General features: G+C 37.5%; 3 protein-coding genes across 11 annotated transcripts; 2 read left to right on the plus strand and 1 right to left on the minus strand.

Moving 5' to 3' along the window:
- Positions 1-868: 868 nt before the first annotated feature.
- LOC102722519 (transcription factor TGAL7) lies at positions 869-10,774 on the plus strand. Of its 4 annotated transcripts, none has more exons than XM_040527672.1 (11): positions 869-1,353; positions 2,100-2,200; positions 2,888-2,949; positions 3,098-3,280; positions 3,365-3,463; positions 3,673-3,732; positions 4,636-4,713; positions 4,872-4,929; positions 5,163-5,431; positions 8,339-8,569; positions 10,350-10,774. In XM_040527672.1, the coding sequence occupies exons 1-11, from the start codon at positions 1,220-1,222 to the stop codon at positions 10,515-10,517; spliced, it is 1,443 nt and encodes a 480-aa protein (XP_040383606.1). In that variant the 5' UTR covers positions 869-1,219; the 3' UTR covers positions 10,518-10,774. The 4 variants fall into 4 exon arrangements, with proteins under 4 accessions (XP_040383606.1, XP_015696803.2, XP_040383608.1 ...); XM_015841317.2 differs by having other exon boundaries at positions 3,386-3,463; XM_040527674.1 differs by lacking the exon at positions 2,100-2,200 and having other exon boundaries at positions 870-980.
- Positions 10,775-16,343: 5,569 nt separating this feature from the next.
- Positions 16,344-21,594, minus strand: LOC102719795 (meiotic nuclear division protein 1 homolog). 2 transcript variants are annotated; one of them, XM_015841082.2, is made up of 11 exons: positions 21,486-21,594; positions 20,524-20,604; positions 19,806-19,922; positions 19,475-19,513; positions 18,786-18,893; positions 18,655-18,717; positions 18,522-18,573; positions 18,274-18,318; positions 18,098-18,177; positions 17,075-17,147; positions 16,344-16,537 (listed from the first exon to the last, which is right to left on the minus strand). In XM_015841082.2, exons 1-10 carry the CDS (start codon positions 21,486-21,488, stop codon positions 17,112-17,114), a joined length of 624 nt encoding a protein of 207 aa, XP_015696568.1. In that variant the 5' UTR covers positions 21,489-21,594; the 3' UTR covers positions 16,344-16,537; positions 17,075-17,111. The 2 variants fall into 2 exon arrangements, with proteins under 2 accessions (XP_015696568.1, XP_015696567.1); XM_015841081.2 differs by lacking the exon at positions 16,344-16,537 and having other exon boundaries at positions 16,902-17,147; positions 21,486-21,593.
- Positions 21,595-22,812: 1,218 nt separating this feature from the next.
- LOC102722795 (SURP and G-patch domain-containing protein 1-like protein) lies at positions 22,813-26,886 on the plus strand. Of its 5 annotated transcripts, none has more exons than XM_006660433.3 (10): positions 22,813-22,900; positions 23,083-23,496; positions 24,190-24,316; positions 24,467-24,573; positions 24,658-24,801; positions 25,184-25,306; positions 25,393-25,578; positions 26,166-26,344; positions 26,426-26,480; positions 26,568-26,886. In XM_006660433.3, exons 2-9 carry the CDS (start codon positions 23,103-23,105, stop codon positions 26,450-26,452), a joined length of 1,287 nt encoding a protein of 428 aa, XP_006660496.2. In that variant the 5' UTR covers positions 22,813-22,900; positions 23,083-23,102; the 3' UTR covers positions 26,453-26,480; positions 26,568-26,886. The 5 variants fall into 5 exon arrangements, with proteins under 5 accessions (XP_006660496.2, XP_040383397.1, XP_040383399.1 ...); XM_015841257.2 differs by having other exon boundaries at positions 22,839-22,900; positions 23,071-23,496; XM_040527464.1 differs by having other exon boundaries at positions 22,848-22,900; positions 23,086-23,496.
- Positions 26,887-27,760: the final 874 nt, after the last annotated feature.

A 27,760-nucleotide genomic window follows, 5' to 3' on the forward strand; every position in this document is an offset into this window, starting at 1 on the left:
ATCTAGGGATTAGCCCCCTGAGAAATCTTGCGAACGCGCCCATTAACGTTCGTCTATCTTCTACAGTCTAGGTACCCTTTTTAGCAAACATTCTAGTTTTTAATAAATATGTCAATAACCATATGCGTTACCATGTTCACTTTGAAATCCTTTGTTCATGGCAAGGACACATTATATATACTGGACACTTGTTGATGTCACAAAAGAAATATATATTGATGCATATCGACATGATATATAATTGTATATTTTTTGGCGACGAGATAAATTACATATCTTAAGATACTATTAATTAATTTTAATAAGATATGCTCATAATTACACGTGTGTAAATATGTCATAAATGATACTACCTGTGTAGCTAGATATCTCTATATCTGCAGTAATTAGCAGAGGCGTATTTTTAAGATATCAGTCATAATTAGGCTTTGTCCGTTCTTCGTGGTTAGGAGTATTTTCCTCGCACATGCAAAATGGAACAATTTATTTATTAACACATAATTAATTAAGTATTAGCTTAAAAACTTAAAATAATTAATGTAATTATTAAGTAACTTTTTATAGCTTATTTTGAAAATATGCACTATTTAACTATTTGAAAAATTATACGCGTAAAAAACGAGAGAGCGAAAGTTTGAAAGATGCAGGGGGCCGGGCCGAACATAGCCCTGGTGAAACATTGTACACTGCTAAGCAACAAAATGGCCTCTCCCCAAGTTCATAGGATCGTAGCCGCTGACATTGTGGGCCCACTTCCGTAGTAAGAGATATGACCAGGTGAGCAAGCTCACCTCCTCACAAGCTTCCAAATGACACATAGACTACTGGCCTTGGGTATTTTTCACACCTCTCTCTCTCTCTCTCTTAAAAGTCTCCTTTCAAGTTCTTGGTCAAAAGGTGAGGGGAGGAGATTTTAGGTGGCATCCAAACCAAAAGCTTCAGCTGCCCCTTCTTTATAGCATATGGCCCTTTTGCTACAGGTATAAAAACAAGGGTGCAAACAGAAGTCAGTTTTGCCATTAATGTCTGAATTTGTAATCTTTTGCAAGCAGGAGAGATGTGCATAGTGTGAGCAGCCATGCAACAAGAGAGAGAGAAATTGAGATAGAGAGAGAGTAGCAGCAGCTAGAAAGAAAGATAGATAGATCGATAGATAGATACAGATAGATAGAGGTGTGGTGCAGCAGGAGGATGGTCAGGGCCTTCACAAAAGGGCTTCATGGTGGGCTCCGGAGATCAGGAAGAAGATCGGCAGCAGCACCACCACCACCATCATCACCACCTCCTCCCTTCTGAGCTCCCCCTCGGCTTCCGGGCCGCCTCACCGGCGGCCATGATCGCCTCTTCCTCCATGTAATTCAGACAAGATCGATGTTCTTGGCTGTTGCTGACATAGCCATGCATGAAATCTTTCAGGATTTCTTCTCCTTGCAGCTAGAGCTCTCTGATGGTGTTTGCATGCATCCTGTCTGTTTCTTGGTTCTTCTACTCCTGTGGATTAAGAGTTTGGCAATTTTGAGCTGATTTGTGGTTTTGTGTCTCACCAAATTAAACCTTTTGGTTGCCTGCTTTAAAGGAATTGGAATTTTGAATTTGGAGCATCTTGCTGATTTCGTTCCTCTGGTGCTGCAGTTAAAGGAGACTGAATCATTCTTCTTCTGAAAGAGTTGGTTTTTTTTCCCATTAGTAGCTTGCAGCTTGTCAAGTTAATTTGGATTTTAAATTGTTTTCTTGAACTCAACCATGGACATATGGGGAGAATTAGAGAAAGACACGCACAAGCCCCATCATGGATCACCGTATAAGATAGTTTATTGGTTAGTTAGGGATCATGGAAATTGTTTAGCTAGGGGCTGAGATAAGGAGAGAAACTAGACAACAAATTACCAAATACTAAGATATACTTCTTTTCTTTGTATCTTTCAACAAGTAGCTAGATCAGAGAAGGTTTTTAATGGTCTTCATATACCGACTCTTCTATCTGCTCCATTAAACAAAAAGTTGTACTCCTCATACTTGCTTTCTAATGTATATATATGTAAAACTTATATATATCTCTACTGTTTCTTGCTTATTTCACCTTCCAATTTCCTTTCTAGGAGCAAGGAATCGAGCAGCTACGACATGGCGGATTTCGATCAAGCTTCTCTTTTTCTCTACCTAGACAGTCATGATCAGCAATCCATCCAAGAACAGCGACGTAGGTTACCGCGAAAACCTCATCTTTCCCTAGCTAGCTTTTCCCCTTTCGAAATACACTGATGATGATATGCATATGTATGTGAGTAATTCTTTAATTTTCTCCATTTTGTACACACCATCATAATGTTTTGTTCCCCTTTTTTGATGGATATGTATGTGTGTATATACTGTCTGAATCTTTTTCTGATTCATGTGTTTTGTTCTGATACCGTGTTTTTCTTCTCTCTCTCTTTTTCTTGGGATTTGGTATTTCTTCCTGTGTGAAGAGTGTGACATGTAACAGACTCTCTGACGATGACCCCCTCTCTCTGCAAGAACTTGATCTAAAAGAAGCTATAAATATTCCTTCTTTCCATTACTCCCCCATTCCTTTCCATTTTGCAGCTTCTCATGCACTCTACTGAATCATAGCCCCAGAAGCATCCCCCCAGAACTGTTGCCATACCAGTACTCCCTGCCTATTGTGTCCTTTCTCTCACCGGGCATATCTGACAGACATCTAGATTTCGAGAGAGAGAGAGAGAGATTGATTTTGTACACATGTAATTAATAAGCAGTGTTTTACTCAACCAATTGAGAGTACCAAAGACTGAACTGCTTTCCAGAAGCTTCTTAAAAGTAGTCTCTGAATACTTGCATATATACAAACTGTCTGGTGTTGCTAATTGCAAGCTTTCATCTGCAGAAACTCTGAACATCTTCCCTTCCCAGCCCATGCATGTGGCCGACCCAGTTCATGAAGCAAAGGTACGTACGTACAAGCCTGCCTGTGTGTGCATGCATGCAGATGCAGTTGCAGATTTCTTGGATCTCACCATGCATGAGTGTAGTATAGTATACTGTTACTGTCTTGTGTCTTCTGAATTTCTGATTGTGCAAGTACATATATATGCAGAGTGCTGGGGTAGCCATGGCCATGCTTCCTAATGGCAACCAGCTGCAGGTTCTGCCTTCTCCCAACAAGAGTCCTGATCAGCAGGGTGGTCAAAAGATTACCAGTAGTGCTCCTACTAATCCTTCTAGCCCTAATTTGCCCTTGCCTAACTCTGCCAAGGATAACAAGACTAGCCTCATTAAGGTATTCATCTCTCTCTCTCTCTCTCTCTCTCTCGAGTTTTCACTACTAGAGAGTATCTTTTTCTCTCTCTGACTTCTCAAGTAGCCAAAAAAATGTGGCTTGCAGAAGGAAGGAACCAGCAGTGGGAAGGGTGCAACATCTAGTGATCCAGAGATAGAAGGAAGGAGGATACTAGACCCTAAGGTGAGTTGAGTCATCCATCTATCCATGCACCCATCCTTGCTACATTTTTTATTTTATCTGCAGGACTTCAACAGCACATAAAGTGTATAAGAAAGTAAATTATATATAATTAGGAGGTTGAACAGTCACTGTCTGCAGGCTATAACCTACATATTTTATGACTTTTTTTTGAGCCTGATAACTTGTGTGTGTGTATGCACATGCTGCAGACACTGAGGAGGCTTGCACAGAATAGAGAGGCAGCCAGGAAAAGTAGGCTTAGGAAGAAGGTGAGTGGGTCAACCAAGAAACTCAACAGCCTATTAATTGAAACTAGAAAGGAATCTCTCATTCATGCATGTGTATGTGAGTGTGTGTTTCGTGGATATCATATATGTTTGCAGAAGAATACAATACTTTGGGAAAAGTACAAGAAAATTTCTTAATAATAATGTTAATATAGATGATATATATGTTGTTCACGCAAGTGTTCCATACGTATTTGTTATTTTGTTATCAACTTTATTTTGTTTGCTACATGGAGTGTCTCGATGTCTGGTGGATTAAATGAACCAATATTTGTGATGTAGCTGTTTTTGGCTCTTCCTTTGGGACTTATGTGCTGGATGATAGAATTATTTTTACTAGCTTTATTCTGAATTTGACTGGCCAACCAATTCAAGAATAGTATCGCTTTTCATATATACATTTCCAATTCCTTCTCATGTTTTCAGGTGTGAATTATTATGCTGTTGGCTATTTCAAACATGAGTCTTATCTTGATATCTTCCAATTCACATGATGTTCTTGTGTACCCACTATATTAATTAAATCAATACTCGCGAAATAAGGTTGTATTATTCAATCAATTAGCTCGATCTATCATACATTAGTTTAAGTTTAAGGATACACGCACACAAATTAATATATAAGAGTTTTACTTCCATCATTTCTTTTGTACCTCGAGGTACCGGTACCTCACGATACCAAATCATTTCTTATCGTTAGATCCAACAATGCACATCCTACTTATAGCTAGATCCAATGGTGATAAACGATTTTATACCTACCTTGAGGTATAAAAGGAAGGATGAGAGTAAAACTCAATATATAAAGGTCTGTTCAAATTGAATGCACATTTATATATACCATTCGTATTGATGAGTATATTCACTGTTCTGCTTATTTTTCAGGCTTACATTCAACAGTTGGAGTCAAGTAGGATTAGGCTAAGCCAACTTGAGCAACAAGTTCATGCGGCAAGAGTACAGGTATTAAGGCTTGACAATGTCTAATTGTTAATATAATAGTTAATTCTCCCAGCATTAGTTCGTTGGGAACTTCTTTAGTTTCTTCTGGGAAAAAATATTTCTTGTCAACTATATACATATGCAAGTCCTGACAGATAATTAACTACTACAATGTTCAGGGTGCTCTGTTGGGTACTGGAGATCAGCACCAGGTCCTTCCTTCTGGCCCTTCAGCTGGTAATGAGGCACTCGAATATATATAATCTCTCTCTTTTTTTTCATTATTTACTCAATTTTGTTAAAACAATTAAGAATATAATATACCTCTAATTAATTTAAACAGTGTTTTACCAACAATTAACGTACACACAGTGGTATTATTGTTTTTTCTTCTTGGCAAAATTAAGTAGATGATAATAATAGAAAAGCGGTTCATATAAATGTATATGATATGATGATGTGATGAGCAGCTTCATTGTTTGACATGGAGTATGGGAGATGGGTAGAAGAGCACAGCAAGCTGATATTCCAGCTTAGGGCGGCGCTGAACGAGCAGATGGCGGAGAGCCAGCTGCAGGTGTTCGTCAGTGGCGCCATGGCGCAGCACGACGAGCTGCTGAGCCTCAAGGGCGCCATTGCTAGGGCTGACATCTTCCATCTCTTGTGTGGAGTCTGGGCCAGCCCCGCTGAACGCTGCTTCCTTTGGTTGGGTGGATTTAGACCCTCTGAGGCTATCAAGGTACGTATATGCGTTCCAAGAAAACATTAATTAATTAATTAATGCTGGACCGATAGTACGTACTTCATCATTTTCGTAGAGTAAGACGTTTTGGTTATGCCTGAATCCATCTACTAATTAACATATATTGTTTATATAATATCTGTATTCATTAGTATCAATACGATAGACAATGATATAAAGTTTTATATTATGAAACAGAGATAGTAATTTATTAAGCATGTAGACTTGTAAATAGATAGAGTAGGATGAGACTTTGGTTATGTTTGTGTTGCTATTAATAACTCAGCAATTTTATTTAAAAAGGAATAATTCAACTTTCTGAATAAGTTCTGTTATATATTCCCAAATATACCATGATATATATGTTAACGGTTCATATATATTTTGCTCTCCAGTCTAAAATCAAGTTCACAAGCATTTGTTTTCCTCACGAGACAAACATTTCTTGAGTTTTCACATATCTGCTTTTAGATTCTTCATTCTTATATTTTTGTGGAATTATATGGTAGAATAAAGAAAGGTGTATCGACTAGTAAACCGTAGTTGCACCGTATATATACCTGCATGCATGCATGCATGGAAATTATGATACATATGGTTGCTCTCCTCACATTATCTATCCATGAAAAAACATGCTACTTTTGCACGAAAAAGTAGTCGACCTTTCAAGTTATACGAGGCCAATAAGCTTCTAGCTTTCATGCTTGCTAGTCATTGTTTAATCAAAACTTAAACAACCACAAACATTCTTTACTCATTCAACAACTCAACTAATCCTATCCATGTAGCCTATGTATGCAAGCAAACCAGGCCGTGGATACATTGATATTAATTATCCCTTCAATTTTAATTATCTGAAATCTTAGCGTATTATATATATATATACTGTTCCTTCTACGTACGTACTCGACGAACATATCGGTCAAAGGTGTAAAGTCAAAAGTTACTAAATACGTGTTCAGCTCTGGGGTCACTTTCCATTTTCGTATTATGTTTTTTTAAAAAAAATATTGTTTTGACGAAGTTTTTCTGTATAATCTAGTTTTTCTAGTTAATTAATCAGCAAAAAGTTCTAATATATCCATGGACGACTCTCCCTTTAATAATAGAGGCCTTACGATTAGGTCTCCTCTAAGGGATCCATGCATATTTAATTGCAAATCTTTATCTATATATGGTAGGTTAAGTGTCTTAGTAAAACTAATGCCAAGTGTCAGATTAAGTAACTTAATTCCAACTCCTTTCCATCTGAATGAACTTTCAATGCCCCCTAATTTGCTTGTCTTGGCTTGCTGTTGTAGTCTCTACCAACTACAAGTTTAGAAAAGTTTGAATGCTTGCCCAAAACAACTTCTTTCCCCAATCTACTAGATCAAACAATTAGACAGATCCCTTAAATTGATTCCATAATGGATAGAGATTTGAAAAGGTTGGCTGATGTGGTAGGAGGTCCAAGTACTATATGGATGGGAATAGTTATATTTGGATCCATGTGATGCAATAGTTTCTGGGACAGAAGGTGCTGATTGGGGAGTAGGTAATTGGACAGAAACAGGTGTGGGAGAGGTTAGTATGTGATGGGGATGGTTTCCAAATAATATGATCCCTGGGCTTTTGGCCCTTCTTCCAATTCTAGCCAATAATAGTCATTATCTTGGTCTTCTAGAAGGGATATATATGAATCTCATGAATGTATATATGACATTGTATTAGAGATAAATATAATGGAGTCTAGATAGCAGAATTTTTAGTTGTGTAGAAGTAATCCAATATATTCATCATGTATGTCTTTAATTAGTTAAGTTCTAATGTGTTACGATGAGTTCCTTAAAATTCTCCTATTAATCTTTAATTATATGCATTTTGGTTTTTAAAAATGTGTTTTTGGGCCCTATATTCATGATCGGTTTAATTTAATTTGTTACACCCATAAGCAGCAACTGTTTAGAAACTCTACAGCGCATGGTTTTGAGGCTGGTTTAATTTGGGTGAGGTGGCATCCTACATGGTGCATGGGGCTGCCATGTGTAATGATTTATGAAAACAAAATTGTTTGAGATATTTCCAAATGATGTTTGAGATATTTCCAAATTATGTGGTAGGTATATATAATTAAAAACCACTCCAGAAAACCAGTTTGGATGCATTTTGCAGTAGTGATTTTTCCGTAAATTAATACTAAATGAAATGAAAGGGGTGTAAATTAACTCGCATATTTTGGGTGATTGGGAGGGCCTGGGTTCCTCTTTTTATCTCTACTACTGATATTCTGTGTACTAATCAATTGCTTTGACCTTCTAGAAGACATCTCCTTGATATGCTCATAATTTGATGTGAAAAGATCACCTGCAACAATATTCCCTTGTAAATAAAACATCCACAAAAATTATGTGTCTTTTCATGTGGACTTTTCTTCACATTTATGTTTTGAACTTCTTTGGTACACATTTCAGATGGAATGTACAAATCACCGATTAAATACTGTTTCCCACAAACACTTCTCTCTTAAACTTATCTATATAGTGTGTGGAAAATTTTTTACATAGTAAGTGCACCAAATTTCTGGTAAACAACGAGATAGCTATATGCCATAATGAAAAAAAAAAGATACCCATTTATCTTTCAATTTATTCCTAAAATTAATTGACAATATTTAGCCAGGGCCATTTTTCATCCTTTTTTTTGCTGTGACAAGTAACGTAATATTTTGCGTTTTCAGTGTACATTCATTAATAATTCTCTTATTACTAGTTTTTTTCCTAGATTGATTGCATACTCTTCGTGTTAATTAGTTAAAATCTGAAGTTCATGTGTGGAAATAGTTAATTTGAGGTGGATTAATTGAAGTGCAATTAATTAAAAATTGTTGGCATGGGGATTAATCAGTTAAGCATATATATGCAGGTAATGCTTAAGCAGGTGGAGCCGGTGTCGGAGGGTCAGCTGATGAGCATCTACGAGCTTCAGCAATCGGTGAAGGGGACGGAGGACGCCCTCAGCCACGCCATGGACAGCCTCCACCACTCGCTCTCCGACACCGTCGCCGCCCCCGACGTCGCCGGCGCCGGCGGCTTCATGGGCCACATGTCCCTCGCCATCAACAAGATCTCCGCCATGGAGGACATCGTCAGGCAGGTATATATATAATTATTATCTCTCTCCGTTTTAGATCATAAGATGTTTTTGATTTTTCTATATTTATATGTAAACTAATTAAATTGAGCATATACAAAAGAATAACCAAAATATCTTATAGCCTAAAACGAGAAGAGAGTAGTTGTTTCTTTAATTGCATACAGGTAGTCGCTCGGTCCCAGTCTCCTATTCAAAATTTGTTATAAAATACTACTTTTCTTCATCTAATTCTCGGTTTAGTTCTAATATAGAACGTAACAAAACTAGCAGTATTTTGGGACAGATGGAGTGCACTAATTAACTAGTGTCATAAACACACATTTGGTTAAAAAATGTGTTCTTGTAGTCTTGTGTCTATGTACTATGGGGTGGTTGTAGATCAGTTGCATTTCATAGATCAATTAATAACAAGAGAACGTTTTTTGTACGATCCAATTAGATGAACAGACTGTTTCGCCGTCTCTATATATCATCACAAAGTCATCATTTCGTCATCATATATATGGTTGTTGAGTGTGTATACAAATAGTCAATTCACCTCCAATATACTACATCGCAGCCGTCAAGTCAAAAACATCATATCCATGCACACCGTATATATATTTCTATGTCCTATATTCGTGTACACACAAACCAAACACCACAGAAATATCTTCGATCTGTCAAATTAACATGTATTTGTATTAATTGTATTCTGGGGGCAACATTTAATTATTAGAGGAGATAGAATAGTTTATATGTGTGTATGATTGTTCGTTACACATATAACACAGATAATTAATTTAAGAATGTCAACGGGCCGGACACAAATTGAATAATGGTCTTCTTTCGTGAATAAAGATTCGAAATAACTTAGTATAACAAAACATAATTATGCTTTTTTAAGAAATAAGAGTAAGTTATAAGCATATATACACTTTTCCACTATCTAAAAAATATACATACAGATGATTATGTAAACTAAATTAAAATTTCTAATGTCAAATATTGAGAACAATTTAACCATTAAAAACTGTTAATTACTTTTGTTTGGCGAGATACAATTAACTATTTAATTTACTTCAACCTAAAGATATTCTCTCTCTCTCTCTCCTATTTCATATATATCATAAATAACCAACGTCATATATTGATCTATTAAAGAAAAGGAGGGACTACAAACTAAAAATAATATCCAGCCTGCTAGGAAAATAATCATGTGAGACCAAGTATTTGTATAGCTAGACCCTTCTCATAACACTTTATGTGATATATACTACTCCCCTATTCCAAAATGTAATTATTTCTTGCTATGTTGTATCCAAATACATAGCAAAAAATGTTTATATCTTAACAGAGAGTAGAACTATACTGATCTTGAATTCAAATGAAAAATCTCATCTAATCCATCTTTTTTTATTAATTTGGTAAGCAAATTAAACATCTTCTTTCTGGGAGCACCCTTCTCAAAATCGAACTGTATTTTCTCCCATGATTGTTAGTACTGGTAATCCTACTTTCAAAAACTAAACATCCATATAGTAGTTAATTACTAATTAATAATTAGCAGTCCATAAGTTCCCTGTATATATTGATTATTGAGAGCAGGTGCAACTGCTTCTTCTCCCCTTTCTCTTCCTTTGGTTGAAACATTACTTTCATCTCAACACCATCCATCGATCAGCTTGTAGTGAAGTGAACCTGAGTTGTTGTTCCCCAAAACATATATCATTATTTTGTCAAGCAAGTACTCACATTTTTGTGTGCATGCAATTTGTCTCTTGTTTGTACGTACCCTCAGGCAGATGGGCTGAGGCAGCAGACCCTGCACAAGCTGCAGCACATGCTGACCGTCCGGCAAGCCGCTCGGTGCTTCGTCGCAATCTCCGACTACTTCCACCGCCTCCGTGCACTCAGCACTCTGTGGGTCGCAAGGCCGAGGCAGGAGGAAGGAGGGCCGGCAATGTAGAACCAAGCTAGTGTGTCTGGGGAGAAGAAGAAGAAAAGGAGGAGGAGGAGGAACAGCAAACAGTGCTAGCTTGCAAAAAAAATTTGACCTCTGATTAATTAATTAAGAATTAGGTAGCTAATTAATTAGATGCAGTGCAATATTGAGATGGGAGCACACTGGAAGAGAGAGGTGTAATGTGAGAGTAAGGCTTATCTCTCTTTAGATGTGTAACTTGCAACTTTGTAAGGTGTACATAGCTTCTTAATTAGGGTTTAGAGAAAGAATAGAAGTAGGGACTAGTGGGAACTTGATTTGAACTTTTTATTTCTTTCTTTCTTTCTTTCTTTTTATCCCTTACTTCTTTTACTTCTTTGCCAGTTAGAATTGAGTTCCCCAGGAGCTAGGATCATTGATTTGGATACTAGTGTTTCTGATACTTGCTAGTAGCAAAAATCATCTGATAATGCAAGATGTTTTGGTTTACTTTGATGGATGATTAATTGCTCTAAAGGGAAAGAAAACCTGTAGAATCTCAAATATATCCAGTTCCCCTTTAACTGTATCACCTTTATGTAATTAAGTTATATCAATAAAGCTTCTTGTTTTATTGAGGTGCCGTTGCAGTGTGTGGTCCTTTTCATTCAACCTAATGAACTATTGAGGAAAGTTTTTCATCATAGCTCAATTAATGTTTAACAGACGTTGGGAAAAGACCAGCAGTGACCTTGCAGTGGGAGGATGTTTGACAAAGAACATCCATCCCTGCTTATTAGGTTCAATTGTTAAGATTGCCCTGTTGTCTGCCTCCTTAATTCTCTAATGAAACCTTTGTCTATGTTAGAGATAAAATATCTGCAATTAGATATAACAGAGTTCAATAGAAACTCTAAAGGTAAAGATTGAATCATAAAGATACGATATAATATTTGCTTTGTACTCCAAGTATATATCTGTTTGTACGCTATATACACACTCACGAGGATCAGTGCAATACACAATGTACTATACGATTTCTCCATAGTCAATATATTTTTCACATAGTATTAGAACCATAGACCAACATCATTGGACCTTTGGTTGCTATAGGTCCCGTTCATGTCGTCCCGGGGAGACGATTTCTCTATAAAACTCCTTAGGACGTCGCATCGATTAGCTACAATAGATTATCGATAGATTACTATTAGATCAATTTCTTTTAGCCATCCTAAATCATCTATAAATTAGATTATATTTCTAGCCAATATTTAGCAACACATGCATCATCAAGCTCCACCGACAACTTTGATCTACAACATCAAGGAGACGCATTGGAGCCCACATCTTCACCGAACTTCTGCGATTGCATCTACTACCTCTTGTCCTTTCCATGTCATAAACATGATTATCTACGACAACCCTACGAGTTCAATGGTCTTTATCAACATGGTAACATCTCACGTCCTCTAATAGGGATATCTACAAGACGTTTTATCAATGACGATGTTGACCACATCATCTACGATGGGAAAGTATGCATCAATCCATCCTCACTACGGTGATGATCTCATTCATGGCATGTAGAGTTCAACCAAAAATTAGTGACTGGACGTCAACAGCGTTCTCTAACATTTGCAAGATGACCCAAGAGAATCCTCTAACATATGTAAAGACACATTCAATAGTATCCTCTAACATCTACAAGTCATCTCATCTACGAGTTATGACCGCAACTACATCAAGTACCATGACTACTATGGCCATGGCTACTACTACATGATCGGTTACCTCAACAGATGTCTACAACAAATCATCATCAATAGCTCCAGTGAAAGCATCTGTGTCATCGCTATCGTTCTTGACAGTTCTTCTATGACCGCGGGATAGAATAGATGCGGTTGATGATGGCGGAACAAAGAAGAGAAGATTGTGGAAACATAAGATTTCAAATCCAATTACAATTGTTCGCTTAGCTTCCGTTACGACTGAGGAGTGAATGTTAGAGATAAAATATCTGCAGTTAGAGATAACATAGTCTAATAGAAACTCTAGAGATACTGATAGAATTTTAGGGAGATACGATGGAATATTTGCCTTGTACTCAAAGTCTATATCTCTTAGATACGCTATATACACACCCCATAAGGATTGGTATAATACACAACGTATTATAGGATTTCTCAATATTCAATATTTTTCTATGGTCTGATTGCCCAAGTTGTTATAGTAATGGTAATCAAACTGATTGAATTGATTGTTAGGAAAAAATAATAGGACTAATCACTCCCTCCGTTCTTTTCTATTTGATGTCGTTGACTTTTGGATCTACATTTAACCATTTATTTTATCCAAATTATTTGCTTAAATACACAAAATTATAAGTCATGCTTGAAGTTCATTTAGTAATAAACCAAATCATAACAAAATTATTATATATTTTATAATAAGACGAATGGTCAAATATAAACGCAAAAGTCAATGACGTCAAATAGAAAAAGTACGGAGGAAGTATCACTTTTAGAACCTTTTATATCTATAATTTGTCTATTGGGGCATCACTATAGTTTTTCCATTATCTTAAAAAACCATCATTGTTATGCCACACATTAAATCAAAGAACATTCATTGGTAAAAATATTACTGTTATCCAAGAAACCTATATTTGGCCCATCCATAGATTTAAGCATAGATAGTTAATGATATTATTCTAATTGTGCATATTGTATATTGCTATTTTTTTCATCCTAATCTAGGTAATATGATGTACCCTTTGATTGACAGTGGCCATGTTATGGGCGTGGGTGAGGCTAATGCAGTAATTTACGAATGAAAAATATGGAATAAATCAAGTAAACTTAAGCCATTATCTAGATAGGAAAACGTTGAGGTCTGTTAGTAAATTATTTATAACATATTAGATTGGTTTGAATAATACTATAGATTAGTTTATTAGATATCATGTCAACCCTCCCTACATATAAAGTGACCCATATATATATATATATATATATATATATATATATATATATATATATATATATATATATATATATATATATTCTATTAGCATTCAAGCAATGAATCTAAATTAGTCAAGTTCTCCCCAGCCTATATTTTCCGCTCATCCCATCTAAGCCGACGCCACCCGACTATCTTCCCGGCAAACCCCAATGAAACATTGCCCATAACAGACCCTCACCACCTTGGCCAAGCAAAGCACATAATTAGAGTGCATCTGGCATTTCTCTGACCAAGGACAAATCTAAAATTAAAGATGATAAGTTTTTTGATAAACAAAGATCACGTAGTATTGGAGGGTTTTTGGTAGGAAAAGCATAGCATATCTGCATAGACAGGAGCCATAATATAACAGGTCAAAAGTCATGCCTGACAAGGTTTACCTTAGACCGGGATCAGAATTTGTTATGTGAAATACACACATTCAGTGCATCACATCTCTCACCATTCTGGTCAATATCCAGGTCTAAAATCCCTTCACCCAAAGAAACTTAGACTCAAAGGCATGCTCTCTTTTCTATCTTGCTCCTATACAGCAGTCTCAATGTTGCATTTTTCATGAACCTACTAACATTCAGAAATTTTGATCATATAAAGTAGGTTCATGAATATCCATAATTAGGGTTTTTTATCATCCTTTAGACGAAGTACCTTGGGTACCAAAAAATTTAGTACAAAATTATAGTACCTTAAGGTACATGGTATATTAAGGTACTAATTTTTTATAATAAAAAATATGGTACTTCGAGATATTTTTAAGGATGCTAAAAAAACCTATAATTAACTTTGTCACAAAAATATACGTTATACGTTTACAATTTCGTAATGAGTTTTTATTTCTTTACTTTCCATCTATACATTATCGATCTCATGCAAGTTTCATAAAATTCTTTTTTTTCCTTCTCTCATGACATACAAGCCCATATCTCCTTTCCAATCACTCCCTGGTCCCCATGGTTATATGTTCTCCCAGCTTTTGCATTTCACTCTCCCCCATTTCCCCATCAGAAGAAACTTGCTATATTGATTAAAGATGAAAAGGTGTGTCATATATTCTTCCGAGATAGTGACTATAGTGCTTTCTAATCCTTTTCATTGATGCCTTTATTTTGTAGCCAGGACCAATGTTCTATGGAAAACTTTGGACCTTATCTATGGTAGAGTTCAGGTAATAAAAATAACTAGCTAACAAAGCTTGTCTTTACTCGTTATGAAGATTAGTTCAAACACATTTGCAAATTGAAATGTTAACATTCGTTGCTGCTGCTACTAATATAATAATGATAATGATAACATTTATTTAACATTAACAAGTGGACGATTTTATATTTTATCTGTGAGTAACCCATGCCCAACCTAAAATTCATCTAAATGTTGATTTTGGTATATCTCTCATACCTATTTTTCATTAACAAATATTTAACTTTGATAAAATTATGCTAGTTTGTTTATAATTTATATTGTTCTTGTAAACTATTGGTGATGATTTTATAATTTATTGATTTTGTTACTCTTTGTTTAATTAATTCTCTGCTAAGATATTAATCATGTGAAACCCATTGGATAACCCCTGGATATACCCATACCTAACGAGCATGGGCACGGGTATGAAGTTATACATATCTATTGGGTATCAATCAATGGGTAAAAGCAGATATCAAGTGAGGCAAAGATTTGCTCTACCCATATCACCCATTGTCATCCCTAGGTGGACTGAGTAACATGGGTAATAGTTGGTTGATTATGTGTTAGATGTTTATATTGCCTCATAATTAAGGCTCTAGGATGAGAAATTTGGTATGACCTTAACTGCTTGGATAGTACAACATTGGCCAAAATATTGTTATCCTATAGACTTAATAATACTCTATATGTTTCATATGTATTTTAACTTTCCGCTCCTGCCTTAATTTCTGTACGCATATGAAATATATACATCAATCCATGAATAAATTTAGACAAACCAAAACAATTTAGACAAACCAAAACGTAGAATGGAGGGAGTATATCACTAACATGTGGGGACTATTTCCGGTATTCTCAGTGTAATAGATGAATTTCATAAACACCCAAAGTCATATAAGGCTATAAGCATATATAGTCAATTCCTTGGAACTGAAAATGTCAACTTAATTTACAGGTTAACCCTCTACAACAAAATTACCTTTCCAGTCGAAAATTTACTTTTTTTTTGTCTCAACAGGAAAGAATTCTATGTTTCAATAATGCTCGTGTTGTTTTCAGTAGGTCTGAACCCTTGAATGTTCTTCCAGAACAAATTTCAAGCCTACGTGCGAATGTTCAGGAATGGCATTCTGACACGGTCTTGGAGACGTGATTCAAAACAATTGCAGGAAAATTGCGTGATATGGATGTTAGCTGTTTCTGACACCAGATTAATCTATAAGCAAGTTAAGCTTCGTGCTCAATTAATTACCAAGTTGCATCAAATCTGAAAACAAGACGGAAAGAGATGGTGCCATCGCAGAAGACAAAGGCCTTGTTTAGTTCAAAAAAGTTTCTTCAAAAAACATCACATCAAATCTTTGGACATATAAATAAAGCATTAAATATAGATGAACCAAAAAACTAATTGCATAGTTATGTAAGAAATCACGAGAGGAATTTTTTAAGACTAATTAGTGCATGATTAGCCATAAGTACTACAGTAACCAACATATGCTAATGATGGATTAATTAGACTCAAAAGATTCGTCTCGCGATTTCCAGGCAGAATCTAAAATTTATTTTATAATTAGACTACGTTTAATACTTTAAATATGTGTTAAAAATTTGATATGATGTTTTTATAAAAAAATTTTATAAACAACCCCAAATTTGAGACACTTTTGAGTTGATTGATGTGAAAGCACATCTTAGGAGAAAGCCTGTTTCTATTTCCCAACATCTGCTGCATATATTCAAGAAGAGACACTGGACATGTCCTTAGCTACGTGTCATTCTTCAAGCATTGCAAATAATGCAAGGGATTAAAGATAACAAGTTGATAACCTTCCTGATTAACGTCTTGTCGGATGGATGCACTGCATACATTGTCAAGCATAATTTTAGAAGAAAAATACAAGTAGTTGATGTGAATAGTCTAATGACAATGTATGTGACAAGTCACATTAACTGCAGACGAATTTAAGAATGAAAATTAGGAGGTGTGACACACTGTCATGCATGCGTTTTTCACTTTTTTTTTTCGTAAATTATGAGAAATGACAACCAAAGAAAAGACGGGCATCTACTCCGACGTTCAGGAAAATCGCCGTCTGTTGCATTTTTTCAGCTATGGAACTCTATTCTTCCTAGCTAGCATCTTCATCTAGAATGAGTTATCAGCATCTTCTTTTTTTTTTACAATGACTTATCAGTATCTAATGCATCTATCAAATTCATCATTTAGTGTTCTGTCATCATAGGGAACCTTCTTACTGATATTCAATAGGTACCTTATTTACGAAGCAGAAAATATGGAGCATAGTGGGATCATTTACTGTAAGATTGCTAACATGGATGAATTAAACTTCTACAGATTCCAGGTGAACTGTTCTAGATCTACTGAGTTAGCTTACATATGGTCCTGTAACAGAGCAATTAGGCTGTTATGCCTTACTGCAGATATTCAAAGTCTTCAGTTATCCCCACCTGAAATTTCACAAGAGTATATCAGAACAGAGGAAACTCTGAGAAGGGAAACGTCTTGTTAGGCAAACAGAGAGATCATGTCATTCAGTCAAAGGCAACTAGTGTGAAGGAAAAGCATTGGGGATGCCCACAAAAACCAGCAGCTTACACTTACTGCTAGATAACATCAGATGTGAAACATTAGCTGTTTTCTTGACCGGATGAAACTTTAGTTGTTATAATGTGGACAAAGCTAAAACTATTGGATCATCAGTTCATCACTCACAGAACAAGCTTCTATAATCGCAAGTAAGACAATGACAAACTTGAGTCCTAACATCGAACGAGATTAGGTTGCTGCATAACATATTCCATTTATCCCTTTATTATTGAATTCTAAAATTTAATTAATGATCACTTAAGCCAGGCGTATGGAAGTATGTTCTACAGGGCAATGGCTTTGCTCCCTTGCAATTTAATGACAGTTCAAGTCAAGGAAGTTTGAGGATATCCTTATTGATGGTGCTTCGTTTAATTCACATGTATAAATATTGGACTCACGTGGATATTATAACCAATCCCACAAATAGTGAGAATAACAAGTTTGCTATGATAGCTAAGAGAAGGCAGATAGCACCAAAAACTAATTAAACAGATGGACAGCGTTTGGCTTATCAGTATGATCAGTATAGAGTCCAAACAGCAAACGTGCAAGCTTTTTATTTAACATCTTCAGCATGGCCTCCGAATGCTCATACGCTTAACAATCTGAATGCTCATACGCTTAACAACTTGAAAAAACATTCAATACCAAATAATATAGGAACACATCTCATGCAAGTGACCAGCCTGCCAGATATTTATTGGAAAATAACATGACAAGATTTTATCATTTGAATATGGATTGTTGAACCGATGGATGATATTGTAAGTACGAAAAAAAAATGAATGGATAAGAGCACAGAACCTACCTCCCTGTACATGTGGTCCAGTTGTTCTTTCGCTTGTGGGAAAGTAGTTGAACACCATTGTTGCAGAGTGAAGATGTTGTCTGAAGTTTCATTTAGAATTCCATTAGCCTATTTTGATGATAGACAAGTTGCAGACATAAATTTGTATGGAAGTTGACTAGCAAGACCACCGATACCTGTCCATCTGTTAGCTGCCGCATGAGCAACCTCAATAGCATCATCTGCAGTCACAATTTAACAGGAGCAGGTAAGCTGTGGAACAATTTTGTGCTCAGAATATTCTAAGCAACGTTAAGTTACTACAAAACTTGGATGAAAAATAGATGTTGCATGGAAAGTAATTCATAAGTTCATATGATTGAACAGATAACAAAGATGCAAATGCCTACATACAAATTAAAAAAAGGAATGCAGTATTTCATACTCATTGCCTCTAGTGCCGCTGGATCACTATCAGCATAAGCAGCCAGTTCTTCCTGAAAAACAGTCCAAAACTGTTGAGTTGTAGATACCCAGACAGCAAAAGCTGAATCAATTAAAAGACAGTGTGAATACACCTTTAGCTTCTTGTGATGTTCCTCTACAGCCTTCAGCTCCTCCAAAGCAGATTCTCTCTCATCCTAGATCATTGCATATAAATTGGATTTGCATGCTTGTCATAAATGTGTAGAAATGCACAATTACTCACAGAGTCCTCTCTGCCTCTTTTCAAATTTTCTCTCTGCTCAACAAGCTCCTTGTAGCGCTTTTTGGTGCTTGAAAGATCAGACTCCAGTTTGCTGTAAGTAGTCCTAAGCTATAAACCGATCCATAGATGGATTAGCTTGAACTATGACAGGTGATGATCAATGAATGTATGAATGTGCACAAATTGCAACAAGAAATATGTAACAAGTTGCTGCGTTCATCCAAGTGATCCACAAAATGGCAAAGATCCCTCTTTCGCATGCCCCTATCTCAACGAGATGAAACAAAAAGCTCTTCTTTCCGATATCTTTCTGTATCCTGATTCCCAAACCATTAAGGTTCTGAACTCATATGAATGATTAACGGCAGGTGATAACTCTCTTCCGCAAAGGTTCAAAAGCTATAGCTAGCTTCTGATACTAATACATGAGGAACCAGCACCACCTTATATGCTAAGAAAACTAACATACACAGTATCTCGTGCTTCAGGATTCTGTATGAAGAATTCAAAGCACAGAATGTGTCTTCTAGCTTGCTTACTTTTATGTGTTAACAATTGTCCTTAGAAAAAAAGATGTAGGGTCAGGGAAACTAAATCTTGGTACGAAATTTTACCATGTTATCATGTAAAAAAATTCAAACATGGCACATGCATGGTTAAAAGGAGCGGTAATGTTATCAAAAGAATACCTGATTTCCAGCACAGCTGGGAAGACTCCAAAAATACACCTGCAAGGAAAACTATTTAGTTTGGGAGCTAAATGCAAAAGGCACATGGGTGAGGACGATATATAAATAAAGAATTAACTGGGAACTGGCCCTTTCTTTGCAAAACACAAAGAATGTACAGTTTTCATTACATAAAACTTGTGCACAAGTTCTTGAAGAATACAAAAAAGAAACCTTTCTTGAGTTACAGAGATGTTGACGAAAAACCCTATATGAAAAGGATGCATTACTGATGAAGCAGTTCAACTAATCTTGGTCCATGCACAATTTGCTGATAAGCAGCCACACTTACTGAGGTCCCTATTTTATCTTTCAAGACAAGATCATCATCCACCAGGCTTTGCACAACATCCTTCACTGACTGACTGATCACTCCCTTTTTAGGACCCAATTTCTCGAGCTCTTTAAGCTGAAAGTTATAGCATAGACTGGGACTTAGGTCACAAGAAAATATAGTCTACAGTTCTTAGAATAGCAATCTCTGACATAAGCAAACAATAGAAATTCGTAATAATGAACTGTATGAGCATCTGCGTGTAAACTTACAGTACCAGAGATATGAATGCATCAGAACCTCAACCTGCTGGCATTAATATAAAGGTGTATGTACATAATGCATGCACTAGCATAAATAATTGCAGAATTGCATGTCCAAGGATTACTGGTGAAAATTGATGACTAGCTCTACAAAATGGAACAGATAATGAATTTTCCTGCAAAATATAACACAGCAGTGCCATGACAACTTTACAAACCAAAATCAAAGTAGCGAGAAACTGGAAATTAATTAAAATATTATGGTATGCTGATTTGTTTCAGTTATTTGCCTACACATAATAAAGCAGCAGCAAGAAAAAAGGAATAAAAAGAGCTACTGGTACATCTGCCAACCATGCCTTCACATTAGCAGAATAAACAACATAATACTTGAGTTTGTTGCATATGACTCGCAAACAGCTAATGCAGCAATCCTAGGGCAGATATCACCAAATTTTGGCACAAGAACTTACCAGATAGAAGTCTTGACTGTCGTAAAATATTTGTAGCATCTGCTCCCTCTTCTCCTCCAATGAAAGACCCCTCTTCTTCGACTATGTATCATATGGGAAACAACAGTTCGATGTTAACAAATTGAGAAATAAAGGTGGTTGCCAAATACTAATAAAGAAAATTGCTGTGCTTGTTAGCCAAAATAACTTAATGGAACTATCAGTTTGCAAGATGCGGCATTGTAGGCATTAAACATCTGAAAATAAGTTATATTTCTTATAGTTATTCCTTCAATTAGACATTTGCAGTGGATGGCAATATGGCATGAGGTAAAACATATTCGAATGATGATACTTGTAACTAAAATAAAGTCACCCAGAATATGGCTCAATCATATTTCAACAGCATTGTAAAGATCCACCTGGCAGCATTACAACACACATCCGACGTGCATCAAAAGCGTGGTCAAGAAACCCAGATTCCCCCCCTAACCGAATACCACACCGGTAATTGCAACATGCATATATCCATCCATGTGCCCATCTAGTCACACAAACAAAGCATTTCCAGATCACCCAAAACTTCACATGAGTTTCGTCTAATCCATTAGGAGAATACAGCCTAGAGAAACAAAGGCCTTCGGGCATCCCTTTGTAAGCATTATCTGTAAAACAACTCCTCATTCATCAATAAATTAGGCGATCCATTTGCCTTCTTTCAAATTAAAAAAAAAAACGCCGACGAGCCAACAGAAGGAACAGCACACGCCCCGCATATCTTGAGCCCAATCCAGCAAATCCATCACAACTCCTAGACTGGCAGCGAGTGGTGGCGCAACCTCACGTGCGCGCGCTGGCGAGCCCTAACCCAACCCCTCGGCCCGCGGGAAGCAGTGGCAACCCACGAGCGCGGAGACGTGATTGAAGGCTCCGCTGGACGACGAGAAAGGAAGAGAATGGAGAGCAGGAAGGGCGGGTTTTACCATTCCGGCCGGATTGGCGGCGGCGGCGGCGGCGGCGGCGAGGCGGAGCCGGTGGGGATTTTCGCGCCCAAAGGCTCGACGGGAGCAGAGAGAGAGAGAGACGAGTGGACGAGGGCCCACGTTTCCTCTTCCATTTTCTCTTCACCTGCGAGCTCAAGTGCGAAAAAAGTTCGCTTGTACTCCCTCTCGACTATGGGCCGAGTTTGATTCGTATCCCTTGACCATAGAACCAGGAACAAGGGCCGCGTTCTAATAAGTTAACTTATTCAGTACGAAAAACTAAGTAATAAATTAGTATATAAATAATTAATTATTAATTGTTAAAAATATAAAATAAATTAATATGATTTCTAAATAATTTTTCTATAGAAAACTTTTGTAAAAAATACACCGTTTAGCAGTTTGAAAAACGTGTGCACGAAAAATAAGAGGGTTAAGTTAACTTGTGGATGCTGCCGAACACGACCAAGGCCTACCTCAAGAATCAATATACCGGAATAACCCGATTCCTTGGATTGTTTCGGGGATGGTTTTAGCTGATGCGGTCGCCCTGTATTTAAAAACAAATATTATAATAATAGACATTACATAAACGTTAGTCTAGGCGACCACCCTTAACATCTTAGGCTAACCATACCTCGCACTGCTTGAGATCTACTGGGCCTGGTGGAGCATAGACCCGCCTATGAAAATGGCTTATCGCAGGCAGACCACTTGACATTAGTCACCTGCAAGAGAGCAGCACTCATCGTAATTGGTCGCTTTAAGAGACCATTTGTGATATGTATTTTTCTGCAGGTGGTCATCTTAAATGATCACATGCGATGAATACGTGGTATAGTAAATAGCCTAAAGTGCTTTTGGGGGCAAGTAAATTGAAGAAGAGGCCTTCCGGCATCCATGCAGGACCGTAAGTTATTGTCCATCACAGATGTGCTATTTATGATGGATTTTGCTTTCGGCCCGTCAAAGATGGTTCGCATAAATAGTTTAATAGAAAATTATATTTAAAACATATATGATCTCAATTTACTTAATCGACTAGTAGTATACTTACAGTAGAATATGGTCATGCGGAGATCGGATAGTTGCACGGCGGATCGGATCATCAATCAATACATGTACAGTTAAGTCCATCGAAATTTTACGTAAAAATAAAATAAAGTATTCCAAGGCCATCCGAGCCGAAGTCCATCACGCCCACAATTGAAACCCATTTCCGACTTGTCCGGCCGGTCCGGCCCGGCCCGCAACCCAGGCAGGCCCATCACGAATCGCGGAATCGGTGGGCATCCTCCAACGATCCCATCGTCATATTCTCTCTCTCCTCCTCCCGATCCCCACGCGCTCGCCGCAGCAAAAAAAGAGGAAAAAAAATTCTAGGGTTTCCGCTCCGATCCCTCCCGGCCGACAAGGTAACCGCCTCTCCCCCTCCCGCTTCCCCGCCCGATCCGGCGACCTCGCGGTGGTGCTAGATTCGGGCCGAACCGATCGCTGCTTCGTCTTCTTCTAGCTAGGGTTCTCGTGGTCCCTCCCGTGGAGGGATCGGTCGTGTAGCGATGGCGTGTTAATTGGGGCTTGAAAGGATTTTGTGTAGTAGCCGCAGCCGCAGCCGCCATGGCCGACAAGGGGATCAACCCGGCGCTCTTCGCCAACGACGGCTCCTTCATGGAGAGATTCAAGCAGATGCAGCAGGAGATGCAGGGCAAGGGGAAGGCCTCGTCCACCTCCACCTCCACCTCCACCCCCATGTCCGCTAACCCTAAGCCGGCTGTCGCGAGCAAAAGGCCGCTCGAGCTGAAGGGGGGAGAGGTCAGGAAGGCTGGCTCGGTCTCGTCGGGCGCCAAGCTTGCCTTCAGCCTCAAGAAGAACAAGGTCGCTGTTGCGCCGGTCAAGTTTGCGGCCGACGACGAGGAGGACGAGGAAGACGCCGGTGGTGCTGAGAGGCAGGAGCCTGCGAAGCGGCAGAGGTCTGATGCTCCTGCTGCGGCTGCCCCGTGGAGGGTCGTTGGTAATCATTTGCTCACATTTGTTACTGTGATCGCATTCCTTTCTTGTAACAGAGATCCAAGTACTTCTGTTACATGTTGTTGGCATACCGTGGGTAATATTGTTGTTCATCTCCAACCCGATTAGAACTTTGGATTTGACCATTAGATGTATTGTGATTATGAAGGCACAACAAAATATATTAGTTATTCATCACTATTCACTATAGTTTCTGTCCATGGTCTAGATTAGCTCATTGAATTTGATGCGGTCTTTATACAATCATTTTATATGTTGTGAGTTTCTGATAAATTACTGAACTGCAAACATGTAACCTATCTCTTATGATGGAGCTGCATGGCTGACATGGTCTGCCTATTGTAAACCTCTCAATATCTTATATCATGACAATTTTCTGTTGAACCAAGGAGCTATGGACATGATATTTGTGATTCATGCATATATGATATATTGTTAGGTTGTCAAAAATAAGCATGTGTTCCCAACATATGAAATTACTTGAACTGCTATTGGCAACAGAAATTTGTGAAGTCTTTGGTTTTTTCTTCTGACTGCAGCTTATAGATTAACTGTATCGACATTGATGGGAAGGATGTTGATTGAAAGAGTTGGAAATGTGCATTACTGCTACTGCAGTGATTTGCATTCCTTGTTCATGAGCTTGATATTAATCAGTTATTTAAGTGACATGCAGCCCCATCACCACCAAATGATATGACAGTGAAGCAAGTCGCCGACAAATTAGCAAATTTCGTTGCCAAAAATGGGAGACAGTTTGAGAATGTCACGCGTCAAAGGAATCCTGGAGATACACCATTCAAGTATGTGAATTTAACTTTTCTGATCATTGTTACCACTATCTATCAAAAGAAATTGTTTCAAAAAAAATTTATATGTAAATTGAATTTCAACTTTGAGCTTGTAAATTGAGCTGCACCATTGTGTTAATACAATTCTTTGGTGATTTTCAGGTTTCTGTTTGATAAAAACTGTTCAGACTACAAATACTATGAGTCTCGGCTTGCTGAAGAAGAAAAGTTACTTGCTCAGTCAAAGGAGGCTCAGGCATCGAAACATGGTTTGTGACACAAAAGTTCTGTAGTTTTTTGTTTAACTTGGTTTCAGTGCAAGCAATCACATTATATGCCCTTGCCAAATTCAGCTAGCTCAAGCAATCCAAGCTCCAGAGCACCAAGTGGTCCTCAGAGAAGCTCGTTTGAACCAAAGACTAACTATCAAACACCTGCTTCAGCTTTGTATGGGACATATGAGGGTAGTTCTTCCCAGGGAAGCTCATCTGGCTATGGTAAATTATATTCGTTGTTTCCTTCTTGTTTTGGATTGTCTTATGTGCCTAAGTGGTTCAATTAGCCCATGTTTCTACACTGGGTTCTCCTGGTTACCAAATGCTGCAAGTTTGCTGCTTCAATTGTTTTAGTTCTAATTTCTTTTTTTTTTCTACAACTTTGCTGCATGGCATGTTTTTCTATTGTGGTATAAAATGCAACCAATAGAACCGTACCGAGCTGCTTTTTTCATGCCCTGAACTATATTGGGTGTTCTGTATCTGTATTTTTAGTTTGCCTTAGAAGTTGTCATGTCTTGCTCTGTCTGCCAACTTTATCTGTTTGATCTTTTTCATCTTTATTTTTTTGATGTGTTCAGTGTGTTGGCTCATGTTTTGGCAGGCGAGCCTCCCAAAGACCCAGTAGCATTGATGGAATTCTACATGAAGAAAGCTGCACATGAAGAACGGAAGAGGCCACCAAAACAATCAAAAGATGAAATGCCACCACCTCCTTCTCTTCAATGTATCCTTTCTTGTGTTATATTGTCTGACTGTGCTAAAAGGTTGTGGTCATATTTGTTCTCTTATAATCTGCTCTTTATTTTGCAGGTTCTTCTTCTTCCAAGAAAGGACATCACATGGGTGATTTCATTCCCCAAGAAGAACTTGAAAAGTTTATGGCACGTTGTAACGATGCTGCTGCACAAAAAGCTACCAAAGAAGCTGCAGAGAAGGCTAAGATTCAGGCTGACAATATCGGGCACAAACTTCTGTCTAAGATGGGCTGGAGGGAAGGTTAGTCCTTGAATATATGAATTCCTGTCTCTTTGTAGTAACCAGTAGAATATTACTTTGATCCTCTTGGATTCCTTTCCTATGTCTCTTTGTAGTAACCAGTAGAATCTTACTTTGATCCTCTTGGATTTCCTTGTAATCAGTATAAAATCCAAATCCAACTAGTAAATAATTGGGTGTCTGGTAGTGGTAGACTGTAACTTTCATTTTATAAGGCCTATCTAAATTCTGGTATTGAATTCTTGATTCTATGTTCATCTCTTGTTGGTTGTTGCCCATCTCCTCCCTCTGTTTGTCTGCCATATCCTGTGTTTTTCCAGCAAACCGTCGTTGCTGTACAATTCTGCTGCCAACTAGCAAACTCTGTTCACATACACCATGATAAAGAATTTGTGATCAGGGAATTTCTTATGCCCAAATAACATAGCACAACTGCTGTTAATGTTTCCTGTTAACACAAGGTTATCTTTTACGCGTCAAATCCAAGTAACCTTTTGTTGGTTGACAATTTTAAAAATGCATATGCAGACCTAAGTAATAATAGCAAACATTTGATTTTGAGACGCTAATTTTTTGCTGTTGTGCAGGTGAGGGCCTTGGCAGTGAGAGAAGTGGCCGTGCAGACCCCATTATGGCTGGAGATGTGAAGAAGGACCATCTTGGTGTAGGCGCTGTCCAACCTGGTGAGGTCACAGCTGAAGATGATATCTATGAGCAATATAAGAAGCGAATGATGCTTGGCTACCGTTATAGGCCAAACCCACTGGTATATTGTCTGTCATAAGCTGTCTAAATGGTGGGTGGGTGGCTAATCTCTGCTCACCTAATGAACGTTTCACTTTTGCAGAACAATCCAAGGAAAGCATACTACTGATACAACGGGCGCTTATCCAAGGGGAGATGTAAGGCATAATTTTGTTGCATTTTGCTAACAGAACTAACTACTGCCTAGGATATTACTAATGGTATTGAAAGTTTTTGTTCACCAGCAGAGAAGCCAAGAAGTTCATTTATTCAGCATATAACCTTTGAATGCCAGAGGCTTCCCGGTGTTCTGCAGTAGCTTTGGTTTTATGTAGTGTTACATCTATGGTGCTTTAACTATTGCCATTTGGTGTGTTTTCCGTTTTGTTTCAAATGGTGATGTATTTCTGTTTCAATTATAAATAATGTATCTTCATGCTTATTCAACACATACTGAACTTGTGTCACTTGATTGCTGCTCCTTGTTTCTGCAAATATGTGGAAACTGGAAAAAACAGAAGCTTCCAAAATCCGAAATACTAAGCAAAAGTTATTCTCATTTTAGTTTGATTGAACTACTGGTACTAGCAACATGCTCAGTGGATCACATGAATGTAAACCACCGTTCCAGGTCAGCAGTCAACAAGCTCTATTTGGTTTCAGCTTTTGAACCATGTTGGTTTACATTGCTACAGAAGTTACGAATTGATGGTGGTAACCAACCTCTATGGTTGGTGTATGTATGGTGGATGTGCTCCCTTGGGATGTCAAATGTGTTCATGCACAAGTGAATGCTGGCTTGATTGCGAGAACTAAAAGCAAATATAAGTAGTCGCCTATAGTTTTGTGCATGTTTGCTACTTTAATTTGTCTTTTATCACTCTCCCCTTACTATTGGTTCGTGTAGAGGGTATTTGTTGGAGGGCTAGTTTGAAGATTGTGTAAATAGAGGATTAGAGGAACGGGATTGAGAAAAGGCAGATTAAATAAAGGAATAGAAAAAAAAACATGGGGTAAGGACGTAGGTGTAAAACATAGGTATTTGTGGAGAGATACTCGTAGAAAACTTTCCATGAGGTTAGATCATGTTAAAATCCTTCTAAAACTTTGATAAAAAATCCTTCTAAAACTGTGTTGTATATGAATTTTATTGGAATCAATAAGATCCAATGGATTGTCTTCTTTCCTAGATATACATTATCTATTTTCTATGATAACTATTTAACGGTATAAAGAATAAAATTAGTTGATATAAAGCATACAAAATATTTTAGGAATGTTAAATAATGATATATAACTTAGAAGTTTGGTAAACATATGCACAAATGTCAAGAAAAAAATCCGAGAATAATTAGGGAAAAATAACGTAGCCCATAACAATTTCTTTCATATTATTTTGTCTACCTTGTCTACATTCTTTACTCTAGATGTTTTTCGT

Source organism: Oryza brachyantha, chromosome 9 (genome assembly GCF_000231095.2).
Source record: "Oryza brachyantha chromosome 9, ObraRS2, whole genome shotgun sequence".
Classification (NCBI taxonomy): domain Eukaryota; kingdom Viridiplantae; phylum Streptophyta; class Magnoliopsida; order Poales; family Poaceae; genus Oryza; species Oryza brachyantha.